Source organism: Mycteria americana, chromosome Z, assembly GCF_035582795.1.
Source record: "Mycteria americana isolate JAX WOST 10 ecotype Jacksonville Zoo and Gardens chromosome Z, USCA_MyAme_1.0, whole genome shotgun sequence".
NCBI lineage: Eukaryota > Metazoa > Chordata > Aves > Ciconiiformes > Ciconiidae > Mycteria > Mycteria americana.
The window spans coordinates 3,684,009-3,700,012 of record NC_134396.1 but is presented as its reverse complement, the minus strand read 5'-3'; the positions used below and the strand labels follow the sequence as shown (position 1 = coordinate 3,700,012).

The following is a 16,004-nucleotide window of genomic DNA, read 5'->3' as shown; positions in this document are numbered from 1 at the left end:
CATGGGTTTATGAAAGGCAGGTCCTGCTTGACCAACCTGATCTCCTTCTATGACAAGGTGACCTGCTTAGTGGATGAGGGAAAGGCTGTGGATGTTGTCTATCTGGACTTCAGTAAAGCCTTTGACACGGTTTCCCACAGCATTCTCCTGGAGAAACTGGCTGCTCGTGGCTTGGATGGGCGTACGCTTCGCTGGGTAAAGAACTGGCTGGATGGCCGGGCCCAAAGAGTGGTGGTGAATGGAGTTTACTCCAGTTGGCGGCCAGTCACAAGTGGTGTTCCCCAGGGCTCTGTGTTGGGGCCAGTTCTGTTTAATGTCTCTATCAATGATCTGGATGAGGGGATCGAGTGCACCCTCACTAAGTTTGCAGACAACACCAAGTCAGGCAGGAGTGTTGATCTGCTTGAGGGCAGGAAGGCTCTGCAGAGGGACCTGGACAGGCTGGATCGATGGGCCAAGGCCAATTGTGGAAGGTTCAACAAGGCCAAGTGCCGGGTCCTGCACTTGGGTCACAACAACTCCATGCAACGCTACAGGCTTGGGGAAGAGTGGCTGGAAAGCTGCCTGGTGGAAAAGGACCTGGGGGTGTTGGTTGACAGCTGCCTGAATATGAGCCAGCAGTGTGCCCAGGTGGCCGAGAAGGCCAACAGCATCCTGGCTTGTATCAGACATAGTGTGGCCAGCAGGACTAGGGAAGTGACCGTGCCCCTGTACTCGGCACTGGTGAGGCCGCACCTCGAATGCTGTGTTCAGTTTTGGGCCCCCCACTACAAGAGAGACATTGAGGGGCTGGAGCGTGTCCAGAGAAGGGCAACGAAGCTGGTGAAGGGTCTGGAGCACAAGTCTGATGGGGAGCGGCTGAGGGAACTGGGGTTGTTTAGCCTGGAGAAAAGGAGGCTGAGGGGAGACCTTATGGCTCTCTACAACTACCTGAAAGGAGGTTGTAGAGAGGTGGGGGTCGGTCTCTTCTCCCAGGTAACAAGTGATAGGACAAGAGGAAATGGCCTCAGATAGTGCCTCAGATAGGTTTAGATTGGATATTAGGAAACAATTTCTTCTCCAAAAGGGTTGCCAAGCATTGGAACAGGCTGCCCAGGAAAGCGTGGAGTTACCATCCCTGGAGGTATTTAAAAGACGTGTAAATGTGGTGCTGAGGGACATGGTTTAGTGGTGGACTTGGCAGTGCTAGGTTAATGGTTGGACTTGATGATCTTAAAGGTCTTTTCCAACCTAAACAATTCTATCATTCTAAGTTATTGTACGAGCTGCAGCGATCAGGAGGCAACAGAGCACGGGTAAAGAGCTGGGGACATTGGGGATATGCATGGGGGTGTGTGTAAACATGGCAGCATCTGGTGGAGGAGGACGGGGTTGGGGTGGGAGTGAAGAGGAGCACACTTATGGGAATGCAGAGCCCAGCTGCCATGTGAAGGATGTGGGGAAGGTGAAGGATTGTGCATCCGGGATCAGGCAGTGTGGATGGCTACAGGGCATCAGGGTACAGAAGGAGCTGGCTCGGTAAGGAGGGAAGGTGGGGCTGTGGATGGCTGTGGCTGTGGCTGTATGCGGGGGTGGCCAGAGGGAGAAGAGAGGAGACAGTAGAGGTGGGAGCAAGAGGGGTCCCGTCACCCACTGATTGCTGTGCTGTTGTCTCCCAGCTCACAAAGCATCAGCCCACCGTGGGGCTCCCGGTCAGGGGATCATGTTTCTGTGCCCTGCTCATAGTGATGGAGAGTGGGCTGGGCTGTTCGTGCCACACAGATAAGTCACGCTTCCCACGGTGCACAGCACGGGACAAGGAGCTGACGGGATGGGATTTACCAGTAAGCAATTGCCTTTCCTTTGGGGTTGAGTTAAATGCGTCAGGATAGGGTTCCCAGGGCTTCTGATGCAGGCACCAACCCCACGGCATCATTCTTGCTCTTGGGACATCAGATAAAGACAATTGTTAATGCTAACGTTTGTGCATCACTTACTATGGTGAGGGTGTAGTCCTGCTTGGACCGAGGGGATGCCTCCCTGGGACAAATGTCCTTATTGAACTTGAAACACGGCAGTGCATTGGTGCCCTTGTCACGGCCGGAGATGCCAGGCGTCATGCAAGCGCAGAGCAGAAGTGGTCCCGGCCCCTCTGCCAGGACCCATTTGCCTTCTCGTGGCCATCCTGTGACTGACTGCACAGGCATGTGACTTTGTAATCACCGATGGTGGAAAATTTTTCCATTGGTTGCAGTTGGCACCGAGGTCTAGAGTGGAGCAGCCGGTCTGTGTGGTCATGCAGTGGCCGAGATCCCCGTCCCTCAGGCCACTGCCCCCGGAGAGGGACAGGAGGACTGGAAGGGAGCTGGCCAACATGTTTCTGTGCCTGGGTGGCCAGGGGCTTGCTTGCGTTGCAGGTGCTTGCTTTGTTGCCCTGGGGTGACTGCTGAGGCCACCATGCCGCTGCAAGGTCAACGCCATTGGGCTCCGCAGATTGCCCTGGTGGCAAAGCTTGCAGGCGCGGTGCCGGCTGTGCCTTCCCCCCGGGAGCAGTGGCGTGCGGCAGCTACCCCGAGGTGAAAAGACGCAGCTTTTTATGAAGCGGAGCCAGCCCGGAGGAATTTTCCCCTTGCGGCCAGCTGTTGTCCTGGGCCTGGCTTGCGTCCTCCAGCACTTCCCACCCGGCGCTGCCTCGGGGAGGGGAGTGGGGGCTGGCCCACCCTCCGGACTCCCTGCGCTGGGCAAGTGGGTGCTACCTCGGGCTCGCGGGGGTGAGTAGCTACGGTGGAGCCCAGCAGCATCCTGCTGCCTCTGCAGGGATCCTCTTGGGCAGCGGAGAGTTTTCCCCACCCCCAGCTCTGCCGCTGCCTCTTTGTTTTCTGGCAGAAGCCTCCGTGCCTTTTCATTGCCGTTGAGGCGCAGAGCAGGAGGCTACATGTGCCGTGTGTGCGTCTCGCCGGGAACGTGATGTGGGCTGGCAAGCCTGCCGGGCCAGGCATCTCCCTCGCGGGGCTGCGGAGGCCGGCTGGCAGCTTCGGAGGTCTCCTTTCTGTGGGCTGTTCCTCCAGTCGAGCAGGGCTTCGAGGCCGCTGGTTTCCTCCGCGAAACCCTCTTTCGCATTGGCAGCGTTTCTGCACCTTGCCACAAGTGGAGTAAGTTGGATGGGAAGGGGCCGGTCCTCAGCTCGACTCCGCTGGGGGCTCAGGCTCTCCGCTGCGGTCCTCCCTCACCCTCGCTCCTGCTGCGAAGGCACCTGAGATTAGAGCAGCGCCAGGGGCTGCGGAGCCGGATACGGCAGCGGCTGAGGATTGCTTGTGCTGCGCCTGCTTCTCCGTGTATTTGATCTCTCGACTTCCAGCGGGGACTGAATTCCTGTGCTGGATTCTGGGCTCGGCTCTTGTGAAAGGATCCAATTATTTCAGAGCTTTGAGCATCTCCATTTGCTGCCCATATTTGCGGCACCCGGGTCTGCGCTGGCTGGAATTCCAAGTGATTAACGTGGCTGTGACATCCCTCCTAGGGGTGTTATCTTTGCTCGCTGTCCCCCACCGCCCCCCTCTTCCTCCTCCGGCAGCAAGCGAGCGAGACAGGCAGGCAGAGACAAAGGTCTGTCCTCAACCTGGGCTGTCCTCCCCGTGAGCGGCTGCTGCATGGGATTTCCCTGCCCTGCCTGCTGCAGGTTTCCTGGGCTCCCGGTCGAACGCTGGAGCTGGGCGGCCATGGGCTGTATCGCTGAGGTTTGAGCCTGCTGGTGCTGGGTGGGCAGGGGGTGCTGCCGGCTTTGGAGAGCTGCCTGATTGTCCTGCTGAATTTTAAGCTGCTTTTCATTCTTTGACTGCGCTTTCCCAGGGAGAGGGGCAGCCGTGCATGGAGGGGAGGCTTTTGGGGTGGGGAGGGTTGGACGGGGGGGAAAGCTGTACACAGGTGGCCATTGCATACCAGGATCTGTCTGCAGACCCTGCGAGCCCCCCTTCCCAGCTGCAGGCTATTGTCAGCATCGCTGCCCGCACGTGAGGCTCCCGGGCAAGGTGTGCAGAGGTGATCCATGCCAAGACGTGGGGTATCAGAGGGAGCAGGGGTAAGCCCCCGGGCCGGGAGCTCTGCTCCAGCTCCCCGAGCTCCCGGGAGAGGTTTCATTGTGTTATCCTGGCTCGGCCAAGCGGAAGGGCTCAGTCCCTGCGGCACCTGTGCATGGGTCGGGCTGGGGAGGCACTGCACATCGCTGGGCAGACCTCAGCCCCTCAGGAGCCTGCTGCAGCCTGGAGCCCCAGCAAGGTGCCCTGCAGAGAGGGCTGCTTTGTCCCAGGGGCTTCTGCACCCCGTCAGTGTCCCCTCCTGCGGGATGGGAGGAAGGGCAGCAGCAGCACCTCAGGAACAGAGGTGCTGCGGGACAGAGGGAGATGTCGGGTCTGTCTCTGTAGAAGCTGTCTCTGGTGGTTTCTAGGAGCTTGCACTCCTGACGTGGGCACTGCCTCTTGCCCCATCCTTCCCCTCTGGGCTCGGGCTTCCTCCCTGTTATCTGCACAGGGGCCAGCACTGAGCGAGGCTCTGCGGCTGCATAAATCTGGCACGGCAGGAGGCCTCTTGAGGACCCCCGAGAGCAGCACTTGCCTCTGCAGAGGGGCAGGGATGCTCCCTCCGTCCCTCCCTCTCTTGTTTCCACCAAATGTGAGCTCCTTCCTCCCCAACCTGAATCCCAGGGGAGTGCCAGAGCCATGTCCACGCTGGTTGTCTTTCCTTTCAGGCGCAGTTTGCTCCTCTAGCATCTCTCTAAACATCATCTCTCCAGGATTGCCACCTCTCCTATGGACAGTGCTGGAGGTGGTCCCCAGCCTCACGCCTGTGCCTCCCTCCTGACGGTGGTATGCCTGATCTGTCAGGCTGTGGAGAGACCCTTCTCCAGTGGCAGCATTGCTGATGGTGCTGCCATCCTTCAGGGTTGTGCTGGAAACTTTCTGCCTGCTGGCGCTTCTTGAGCTCTGCTCCTATCCTGTGCCAGGGAGCTTCTGCATTTGCACTTCCACTGGTAGATTTCCTTCCTTCTCCTCGGGTTCAGATAGGACCAATGGAGCTGCAACTTATCCTCCAGGCAGTCTGTTTCCAGCAGTTTCTGTTGCCTCTTCTCTTGCCTTGTGCTCTGCTTGTACCGAGGATGATTATTTGCCCTCTTGTAATGACAGCCCTTCTCTCTCCTGGCTGCATCACCTCCAGTGAGGTGCGAAGGTCTCCGGAGAGGGAGCAGGAGGGAGGAAGGCAGCAAAAGCCAGTTTGGGGTTGGTTTGGGTTTTTTGTGGTCTAAATGGTGCAAGGATCCCTCTTGGCCCTGCCGGCCCCCGGGCATGGCGTTCTGCCCCAGGCAGCAATGCCCAGACCAAAGCCTCTTGTCCACTGGCCGTGTGTCCCCTTGACTGGCTGGCAGTGCTGCTCTGGGAAGCCACATGGATCCCCACTGGGTGAGCATGGCCCCTTTGGGCACAGCTCTTGCTTTCTTCCTTGCACCAGTGATGTGCTGCCAGCCCTGCCAGGCTCCCCTTCCCAAGGGCTCTGCCAGTCCTGCCCTACGACAAATACGCCCCTGGCTGGCAGAGCTGCCCCTGCATGTGTCCTGCTTCCTTTCTGGCTGGTACAGTACAGTTAAACAGTAACAGGTCCTTTTGCAGGCTGCAGCCCGGCATGTGGTTCAGCTGCTGCATCGCCCAGCCAGGGACCCTTCCTCACCCACCATCCTGCTTTGTTGCCACCAGGCTGAGACCACGGTCTGTTAATCCTGGGTCCCCCCTGGATGTGCTAATAGGAATGAAACCAGCAGGTAAGCCAAGTCCCTGACACCCACCCCCCATCCCCCCCGCAGGTCTGGCTGTGTCATCCTGCATCAGGGTCTGGTGGCTCGGTGTCCCCAGGGAACACAGTGTCTCTGCCCCAGTGTCTGGGAGATGCTCCCTCCCTGCAGGTCCTTTGGCACTGGGTATTTCGTGGCTGTTGAAGCGTAGTGCCCTTCCCCAGGCATCGGCGGGCTGGAGGAAGACCAGAAAGCTGTGCCTCTGGGCCCAGGTGCTGGGAGACCCTGACAAAAGCACAGGCCCCCTCCTGTCCTCTGAGCATCAAGGGGGCCTGGGAGTTTCGCAGGAACAGGGCAGAGAGCAGGAGGAGCTCTTGCTGGGCTTCCTCCCACAGGCAAAGCCCTTTAAGTCCTATCTTAGAGTGAGAGCATCAGCACAGGCTGAAACACCAGCAAAATCACCATCACTTGGGCTTAGGAAGGGCCAAACTCTTGGCTTAGGCACATGGAGCCCCACATGGTGCTGCATCCAGGGGATGGTACCTGTGCTGCTCAGCTGAGCTGGTGAGGACCTGGACCTGTCTCATCCAGGTGGCCAGAAGTAAGGCTCTGGAGATGCCTGGCTCAAGAGGAGGAGAGGGAGAGGTGACTAGGTGCTGCCTCCTTGTCCCTCCTTAGGGTGCAGGAGTCCCTGGTCCCTGCGTTGCTCTCTGGCTCTCTAGCAGGGTGGTGGGCTCCCGCTGGGTGCTGTCAGAGGCTGAGCCCTGCTGCGAGCTGGCTGGGCTCTCAGTGGGGAGGAGCTGCCCTGGGAGGCAGAGCTACACACGGCCAAGAGAAACCCCAAAGGCTAGGGGAAAGGGGACAGGAACCTCCCTTGGCCACAGTGCCTTGCAGGAGGGTGAGGAGCAGCGCTGTGTTCCAGCTGCTCCCCATCCTGGGCTGCCGGGCAGCCCTCTGGGACGATGTACAAGGAGGTCCCAAGGTGTATTCGGAGACACTTTTGGGGTGGGCTGGGGAATCCTGGCATTTCCTACCATGATGTTTCGGGAAACGGTATCTGGGCTGGCAAAACATGGTGCAGCCCCTTGTGCTAGGCGTGTGCACTACTGGCTAGTGCTGGCATCACCTGGTGACTGGCGTTGAGGGCTCGGCTGGGATGGATTTGTGGTGTCAGCATGTCAGCCTCTCCTGATGGACCCATTGCCCTGAAAGGCAGCTGCTGCTGGGCAGCAAAGGGCTGTGACTGCAGAGGGACGTGGGAAGGAGAAAGGATGCAGGTGAAACCGTGTATTTGTCCCAGTACGGACAGGGTCAGGAAGGATGTGGCTTTCTCCCACTGCACCATGCTGACTCTTGCCACCGGTTGCTGATTTTGCTTCCCAGCGGTTGACTCTGCCACACAAGTTGTGGTACAAATCTTCCCCAGGGATGGAGGAGGGAAGCAGCAACCTTCCAGGCAGGCAGAGCACAGCACGTTACCACCTTGGCGTCCGCCTACAGCTGCGGCCATTCACTTGCTTTTCTACCTGCCTTGGTGCAGGCCCCATGTGGGGTGCTAGGAGGAGCTGATCTTTACAAAGAGCTTTTGTTGAGGTTTTGGACCAGAGGTTTGTTATGCTACGGTGTTGATTTGCCCTGCTGCAAGTGCTCCTGGGAGCTGGTCTATTGTGCCTGTGTTGCTGGCAGTGCTCTTCCCCAGCACTGCTGGTGGTGACTTTTGGGCTGGCCAGCTCCCAGGGATTGGCCATGACTGCCTGTTAATTACAAATCTTATTGGAAATGGAATGAAAGAACAACCTGTTTCATGGGGCAGGCGAGGTCAGGCAGCGAGCACAGCGAGTGACCTGCTGAAGCTGACTTCCCACCAGCAAGGTGATGGGATGCAGAACTTGCTGGACCAGGGTGCCAGAAAGGAGGTGCACATGGGTGTTTGGTGCCTCTTGAGCATCCCTTCAGGGATTTTGTTCATCTGCCTGGCCCTGCTCTTTCCAGATTCACAACAGTGCTCATGGGCGGGATGCTCAGTGGGACAGACGGCAAATTCCCTCTGGATGGCCGCTGCAGTGAGCCCCCAGCCAAGGACTGCATGGGGAGGGCGGTGGGGAGGGCATGGTCCCCAGGGATGGGCAGCGTTTCCTCCTTCACTCGGGGGTTCCTGGGCCAGCAAAGCTTACGGGCTGGCCCTGCCACAGAGGGGCGAGGGTGGAGGTGCTTGAGGGCTCCTGCCCACTCTGAAGGTGTTGCACCACGAGCTGCTGCCCAGGCTGACTCTCCTCCTTGCCCCCTTCCAGGCATCAAGGCTGCGGTGCCAGTGGATTATGACTGCAGGGGAGCTGCGTTGCATCTGCAAATCTCTGTCGTGCATCAGGGGCACATCTGAGCAGGTGAGTGCTGTGCACATGAAAGGACTGCTGTCTTTGCACTGGGGGAAGCTGGTGGGCGGCCATCATGGCTCAGGGCTGCCAGGCTCCTGGTTTCTGCCTTCCCTGCCAGGCATCCCTTACTGGAAGAAAACAGTTGCAAGCTCTTCTCCTTATCTGTAGGGTCAGAAAGTGTCCTGTGCTGTGGGTGAAAGGGGCAGGAGGTGGACATGACACCAGCAGCTAGATGGAGGGCCAGAGGTTGCTGGTGATCTGCAGTATCTTGAAAAGCAAGACACGAAATGGTCAGCAGAAAGAAGCAGGGATCTGTTCATATGCACAGGTTTTCATACAGGAACACATGCAAAAGGGATATAAAATATGAGCCAGGTATGAGCCTTCACAGCTTAGCTTAAAGTATTTGTGGTTTAAATGAAAATCAAGGTGATAGCACTGCCTGAGATGGCCAAGATGTATGTGGCCTTTGGGTTTGGGAGGTTGGGAGGTGGGGCTGAGCCTCAAATGCTGCCTTCTCTGCCTGTGTGACCACGCAGGCAGGCAGTACCCTAATGCCCTTCTCCTGGAAAGCATCGGAATCACTCCAGCCCTGCATGTCCCCTTTTCCTTCCCCTCAGAGCCGCTGTGCAGACTGAAGAGCTGGAGAGGACGGTGCAGAGGTTCGGAGGCACACCGTGATGGTGGGAGCCATTCCACGGCAGCCACGCCGCTTCTGGGGGGTGCCTGGCTGGCAGGTGTCTTCAGCTAGTTGTGCCAACGACCGCCCGCTGCGGGACAGGGAAGTTAATCTGGAGCAAAGCGGGGTTCTGCTGCAGAGGGGTGAGTGTGGGGGGCAGCCAGGACAGGCTGCTGCATGGAGGGTTACACAGAGGGGTTGAGGTTGGCAGGGACCTCTGGAGGTCATCTGGTCCAACCCCTCTGCTCAAGCAGGGCCACCTAGAGCCATTGCCCAGGACTGTGTCCAGGTGGCTTTTGAGTATCTCCAAGGATGGAGACTCCACAACCTCTCTAGGTAACCTGCTCCAGTGCTTGGTCACCCTCGCAGTAAAAAAAGTGTTTCCTGACGTTCAGGAGGAACCACCTGTGTTCCAGTTTGTGCCCATTGCCTCTGGTCCTGTCGCTGGGCACTGCTGAAAAGAGCCTGGCTCCATCTTCCTTGCACCCTCCCTTCAGTTGTACATTGATAAGATCCCCCTGAGCCTTCTCTTCTCCAGGCTGAACAGTCCTAGCTCTCCCAGCCTTTCCTCATAGCAGAGATGCTCCAGTCCCATAATTATCTTAGTGGCCCTTTGCTGCACTCTCTTGGGTGTGGCCTCACCAGTGCTGAGCAGAGAGGAAGGATCACCTCCCTCAACCTGCTGACAATACTGTGCCTAATGTAGCCCAGGATACTGTTGGCCTTCTCTGTGGCAAGGGCACATTGCTGGCTCATGTTCAACTTGGGTGTGCACCAGGATCTTCTCTGCAAAGCTGCTTTCTGGCTGGTCAGCCCCCAGCATGTGCTGGTGCATGGTTATACGTTTAATCACTCCTTTTAAACAAAATCCCTGGGCTCAACCACCCTGCCCTGCCACTTTCCCATCCCCATCATGGTGGGGATCAAAATACCACGTGCAGCCTCGCTCTCCAGATAGCCTTGACCCACTTGGAGAACCAATGCACGCCTATTGCACGCCTGCCCCTAAGCCTTTGCTCCACAAGAGCAGGCAGAGCTGTGGGGACAGGCAACGGGCAGGCAGTTTGTAAGGCTCTGGAGCTCCTCAGCCTGCCGGTGACTTTTTCTGCATCTCCTCAGCTCTTGCAACCATTTTGGTATTCATCATGCCAGAAAAACTGGTGGCGACGATTCTCACAGCTCTGAAACTGGGCTGAAAATCAAAAGTGAGGCACCATGCGGCATGGAGGAGGTCAGGCCCTCAGGGCAGGCAGGGGTGGGTGGATGGTGCAGGAGCCCATGGTGGGCTCTGCAGCCCCTGGTACCACCCCGCTGCTAATTGAGGTGGTGGAGGTCTCTGGTCCAAGCCGGCAGAGCTGTGATGTTAGGTCAGGTTTCCCCAGGCTGCCCAGCCAGGTTTATGTCCCTGCCATGGGGCTGGTAGCGTAGGGCACTAGCCCTGCCTCATCCAGCGCATGCGGCCGGGGCAGGTCTTCTTGGCGAGCGCTGGGAGATCTTGTTGCTGTTGCCCAAAGGGGTGATTACAGGCCTGAGCCCCTGGGACTGGTCTGACCTGCCTGACTCCTGCGCTCCAGAACTGCGCGAGCACATCAAGTCCCTGGCAGAGGACAGGCCCCCTTCTCCCCACTCGTCCAGACTTGTCCCCAGTAGCCTCCAGCCCCGCTGGAGACTCCTCTCCATGTCCAGGGCAGGAAGGAAGTGCTGATCCTGCAGGTGCGTGATACCGCAGGGTTCCCTGGAGAGCCACACCAGCCTGGTTCCTCTTCCCATCCCTGGAGGGGGAGGTCCGAGTGGGGCTGTATGGCGGGGCTGCCCGTGTCCCCGCAGGTCCCTTGTGGCCAAAAGCCCAGACGAGGACGGCAATCCCGGGCTGATCTCTGTCCTCCTGATCTCTCTTTTCAGATGTTGCGCTGCAGTGCACCCCATAGTGGAGGGCTCACCCGGATGTCCTGAGCGAGGTGGGGGTCCAACTCCCACCCCCTGCCCTCACACCCTGACCTGTGGCACTTTACGGTCCCCCTCCTGCTGCTGCATGGGCTGTTCTGACTCCAGCTCCGCTCGGAGTCCAGGCAAGTAAGGCTCCATGCGGCACATCCACACGGAGACGTCCCTGCCCCCGGAGCGCGGCACAGACCCCAGCCTGTCCCGGCCCAGCGGAGAGGCACCCTTGGAGCCTTCCTCACAGCGCTGCACCCACCGTGGCATCCTCATGGGCTACAATGAGACAGAGATCAAGCGCCAGAAGGTTTACCAGGTCTCCATCTTCTCCCATCTCTCCAGCTCCTCTGAGAGCACGGAGCAGCGGGCAGGCAGCCGGCCGTCTGTCAAGAGGGGTTACCCTGAGCAGCGAACTCCGGAGGGGGGCCGAGATCCCAAACGAACTCACTGGGGTGGCGGGGGGGTGGACGGCAAGCGCGACGGGGGCCCTGGGCAGGCTTCCCTGGACGATGACGATACCTTTGAGGACGGCCTGCTGGTGGAGGAGCTATCCCTGTGCGGCTCTGCCCAGCACTTCTCCCACAGCGGGCTGCGGGTGGTGGAGCACCGGTGTGAGGGCAGCCCTAGCCACAGCCCCAAGGCCAGCAGAGAGGACAAGTCGCAGGATGTCTCCTCCTCCTGGCCCCAGCACATTGCTTGCAGTACTTTGCACACAAGAGACGGTTGCTCTGTCTCATCGGGGGATCAGCCCACAGACCATGGGGATAATGGGGAGCGGGCAAGTGGCCACAACTTACTTCACCTTGATTTGCACAATATTGCACAAACAGACCGGTTGGACTCTGGTGGGAAGAGAGAGAAGCCAGGGAGCAACCCAGCTCACAGAAGCAGGGCTAGCAGAGAAGAGGAATGGCCAGTGGTGGCCAACGGGTGCAAGGAGCCCCCAGCTCCACAGACAGTGCTCAGCCCCGAGCCCAGCAACCTGAGCTCCCTGGAGAAGACGCCCTGCGGAAGCAGCCAGCTCAGCAGCAGCAGCTGCCCAGCCAAAAGGAAGCTGTTGCCCGCTGGTGAGGTTGTGGCCGACTCCTGCTCTGAGGATGAGAGCCTGTCCCCGCCGGCAAGGAAGAGGGTCCTGCCGTGCCATCTGGTGCCCACGGCCTGTCGCAGCACCGATGCCAAGGGGGCCCCGTTCTGGAATCACCTGCTTCCCACGGCCAAGGTGAGCATCGCTCGCGGGGGGAGGCAGGGCATGACCCGGGGACACCCGGAGCGCAGGGCTGTCCTTGTGGGCAATGTGGTCCATCGTGGCACAGCACCCTGTCCCGTCCCAGTGCCGCAGCAGCCCCGGGACACACGGTCTATCGGCTGTCACCGACTCTTGACACCTTTTAGTCACTGGATCCTCTGCTTGCAACCAGCTCTTTAGCCTGGAGAGCCTTGTTCAGACAGGACATGACCTCCCTGTGACGGCGAGAGTTGGACATGTGGCGTGGGGCCACACTCAGTGTCTGACAGCTTCACATTAAGCCAGACTTACTGGCAGGCTTGGAAAGAGTGGTTGTCTTCTGCCTGCCTGACAAGGAGGAAGGCAGAGGGTTAGGATGGCTTGAGTCCCTGGCTGTGATATCCATCAGGGGAAGGGTTTGGTGGCGGGGATTGGCCAGGGATTGGGAGCACCAGTGCTGTGTGCAGAGACGCCACTGGCTTTTCTGCTATTCTGGGATGCCCGTGGCATGTCCCCAGGGTGCCACAAACTCAGAAATGGGGCAGACTCCGGAGGTTTGCAACTACCCTGGCAGCTCAGGAGCTGCGTGCGATTCCTCCCTGCTTACCAGCCCCTCCGGGCCAGCTCCCCACCTTCACCATGTACTGCCAGCTGAGGCTGCAGCAGGCTCACACCAGAGCTGGCACACTCCTCTCTTTCCCTGGGGCGTCCCATGGTGCAGGGACCGACGGCAGGGCTGCCCTGGCTTCTTGCTGCTTGGAGCCAGGACACACCGTCTGTGGAGCACAGCTCCATCCCTGACCACCACGTGCCCTTTTTGGTGACTGTCCCCCAGCCTGGCTGCCCCCAGCACTGCCCTTGCAGAGTGAAGCCCTCCAGCAGCTTCCCTGGGTTTTCCCGCCCGGTCATGCCAGCCAGCTCCATCATCCCTTTGTGTTGTGCTGCCCTTTGTGTGGCTTCCAGAAGGGAAAACCCCTGAAAAGGGGACATCTTTAAAAGGAGGCTGCAGTGTGGCCCTGGTTTTGACCCCCCACCCTACAGCTGTAGGAGCCTGGCCGTGGGCAGGGGCGGGCAGCATGCCCCTCTGCCCGGCAGCACTACTGAGGACTTTGCATGAATCACCAGGGGACGGGACTTTTCCTGGGCTGGCCGGGGAGCTTCATCGTACGTGTTACCCTTCCCTGGGAGGTGCAAGGGGGTGTTGGTGCATGGCTCTGTCTAGGGGTGTCTTGTCACTGGGGCTGGTCCTGCTTTGCAAGGTGGGAGTTGTGTGCTGCACCCGTGGCTTGGGTACCAACACCCTCATCCCCAGCAGAGCCACTTTGGGGTTTGGGTAGCCCTACATCTCCACCAGACACCACAGCCCCCATGCTGCCCTGCTGGCTGCCCCTGCAGAGGCCGCTGGTGGCTCCCCATGGATGGGAGCCTCTCCGATCTGCTGGGACCCTTGTGGGACAGAGCAAGGGGCGATGGCACCTCCTGGGAGCGCACAGTCCCTGGATGCTGCCCGAACACGGTTCTCTATTTCGTGTCCTTTCCAGAGCTCTGCGGATTGCACTGCTGTCGGGAGGAGGCTGAAGACTGGGCTGCGCCTCAAATCGTGAGTGTCCCAGCAGCCCTGCAGGATGGATGTGGGGGCTCGGGGTGCCCAGCCACCCCAGCACCCCACAGCCCTGTGGGAGGGTCAGGTTGGGTCCCTTCCCTGCCCCGGGTGTCTCCCCTCCACAAGACCCCAGGCTGTGGGGCGGAGGGAGGTTTCTTCTGCCCCTGGTGGGTAGGAAAGTGGGTTCAACCTCCACCAAAGAAAGGGGCAGGGAAACCTGGCCAGGGCTGCGTGGTCTCCAGTCCGACGCCAGTCTTCTCTTCTCTCTCAAAGGCGACATCTCCGGAGCAGCCTCCGGAGAGGTACCAGGTCCTCCGCAGCACCCTGGGCCACCACCACCGTCAGCCATGCTCTGCTGGGCAACTTTGAGGTAATGGTGCCCAGCTGCCAGGGAGGGAGGTGGGTCCTGGGGGCTCCAGGCTGGGCTGGCGTTGGATGTGAGAGGCTGAACCTGACAGGATCCCCAGCATGGGGCTGGGCTGATTGTCCCCAAGGGCCTGGTGTGCAGCGGCCATGTCACACAGCCACCATCCACCAGCAGGATGTCTTGGCAAACAGGATCCTCAGGACCCTGGACCCTGCTGAGATGGCTGCTGCAGGGCTGAGCTGAGGCACTCTCGCTGCTTGTCTGTGTTAGACGGATGGATTTAGCCCACCAATTCAGGATGGGTCTGTCTCAGAGCTAGCAGCCAGGGCCCCTCACGGGTGCTCCCCGGAAAGCCAGGAGACACGCGAGGGAAAGCAGACACATGGTTGCAGTGGAGATGGGGGTGATCTCACCTGCACCTTCGAGGCGAGGGGCAGGACTGGTGTTTGAAGGTCCCTAACGTTTCCTTCCTCTCTCAGGAGTCCATCCTGAAAGGGCGCTTTGCACCGTCAGGGAGGATCGAGGGGTTCACGGCAGAGATCGGTGCCAGCGGCTCCTACTGCCCCCAGCACGCCACCCTGCCCGTTGACGTCACCTACTTCGACATCTCCGAACACAGCGCGCCCTCGCCTTTCCTGGTACGCGGACGAGGGAGGGCTGGGACCATGGGGGAGGTGAGTGGGGGCTGTACCCAGGCACCGCACATCCTGGGGGCTGCCCCTCTCCAGAGAGCACGGCTCGAGCAACCACCTACCTGAGGAGACCACTAGCTGTGCCAGGAGAGCAGTTTTTAACCAAAAAAGCAAAGAGGGAAAGAAGAGGGAACACTTGCAGTCGTGTAAACAGGCAGGCTGCTGCCCAGCCATCTCATGGCTGTTGCTTTGCTGTCACCTCTATGTTGCTGCTTGTTCATCCCCGGGTCTGGAGAGGGACTGAGCTGGGCATCTTCTTGCCGCTTTGTGCCAGGCATTCCTGGCGAGGGGGGCTCTTGGCTCTGTGCCGGCTCCCAGCTGGGCTCTCCATGGGCTTTCTCCCTCTCTCACGTGCTCTTTCTTTTGCCCCAGGGAGTGATTGACTTGGAGGCCTTGGGAAAGAAGGGTTACAGTGTCCCCAAAGCTGGAACAATCCAAGTGGTGAGTTGTCCCCTGGCCTCTGGCAGCGCCATGGGGAGGAGGCTTGGTGGGCTCTGGTTGCCCCCCGGTGTGGATACGCTCCATTACATTGTTTGGCGGAGCAGCAGCCAGAAAGCTGGTGCAGAGCGGGTACGTGGCCACCAAGACAGCACAGCAGAGGGTCCCCGGGGTGCTGGCAGGGAGACAAGGTGATGGGAGATGCAGGGAAGGAAGAGGTTGGTGGGGAGGGACGGGGTCTCAGCAGGAGAGCACGTACGTGCAGCAGGGATGGGATAGGAGCACGGGAGTGGAGGTGGGTGGAAAGGACTGACCTGAGGGCCTCACCCCCCTTGGGGCTGGTGTGGGGCTTTCTGGACCCTTGGGCCTGCTGGTGCTGGCCCCAGATGCCCCAGCCGTGTCCTACAGATGCATTCCTGTGCCCTTCCCAGTCTCACCCCCCACCCCTCTGCCCCCAGACCTTATTTAACCCCAACAAGACTGTGGTGAAGATGTTCTTGGTGACGTACGACTTCCAGGACATGCCGGCCAACCACATGACCTTCCTACGCCATCGCATCTTCCTGGTGCCCGTGGGGGAGGAGGAAGGGGCCACTGTGGCGCCCAGAGACCCACCAGGCTCCGGCCCACCTCGCAGGGTCCTCTGCTACCTGATGCACCTAAGGTAGGGCACGCCGGGAGGGATGGACGCCTGCACCAGGGTCACCCCTGCGCTCCTCTCCCATGTGTCCGTCTCCCCAAACCTGCAGGCCAGAGCAGGGGGATCGCAGCCTGACCCCGTCGCCCTGGGGAGGAGCAGGGACCGGCTGCTCTTTTGGGGAGGTTGGAGCTGCCATCCTGCCCAAAGCCGGTGGTCTCTGTCCCTCTGAAGGCAGCCGGAGAGTGGCCACCTTGGTGAGGGGATTGTGTCCCCACCGAGGCTGTCCTGC

General features: G+C 59.7%; 2 protein-coding genes across 11 annotated transcripts in view; both read left to right on the top strand.

Annotated features, from left to right (window-relative positions):
- Positions 1 to 16,004, top strand: part of PIGO (phosphatidylinositol glycan anchor biosynthesis class O) — a 500,143-nt gene that overhangs the window by 459,882 nt on the left and 24,257 nt on the right. The gene's annotated exons all lie outside the window — the stretch shown is intronic.
- Positions 1 to 16,004, top strand: part of ATOSB (atos homolog B) — a 41,115-nt gene that overhangs the window by 24,334 nt on the left and 777 nt on the right. For 8 of the 10 annotated variants that reach the window (XM_075526606.1, XM_075526610.1, XM_075526605.1 and 5 more), the window contains 8 exons: positions 8,050 to 8,142; positions 8,754 to 8,955; positions 10,715 to 11,969; positions 13,517 to 13,575; positions 13,852 to 13,948; positions 14,425 to 14,619; positions 15,010 to 15,078; positions 15,534 to 15,739. In XM_075526606.1, coding sequence (XP_075382721.1) covers positions 10,896 to 11,969; positions 13,517 to 13,575; positions 13,852 to 13,948; positions 14,425 to 14,619; positions 15,010 to 15,078; positions 15,534 to 15,739 — 1,700 coding nt within the window. In that variant the 5' untranslated portion in view covers positions 8,050 to 8,142; positions 8,754 to 8,955; positions 10,715 to 10,895. Of the gene's footprint in view, positions 1 to 5,639; positions 5,789 to 8,049; positions 8,143 to 8,753; positions 8,956 to 10,714; positions 11,970 to 13,516; positions 13,576 to 13,851; positions 13,949 to 14,424; positions 14,620 to 15,009; positions 15,079 to 15,533; positions 15,740 to 16,004 lie in introns of all 10 variants that reach the window. The other 2 variants (XM_075526608.1, XM_075526614.1) reach the window with 2 other exon arrangements.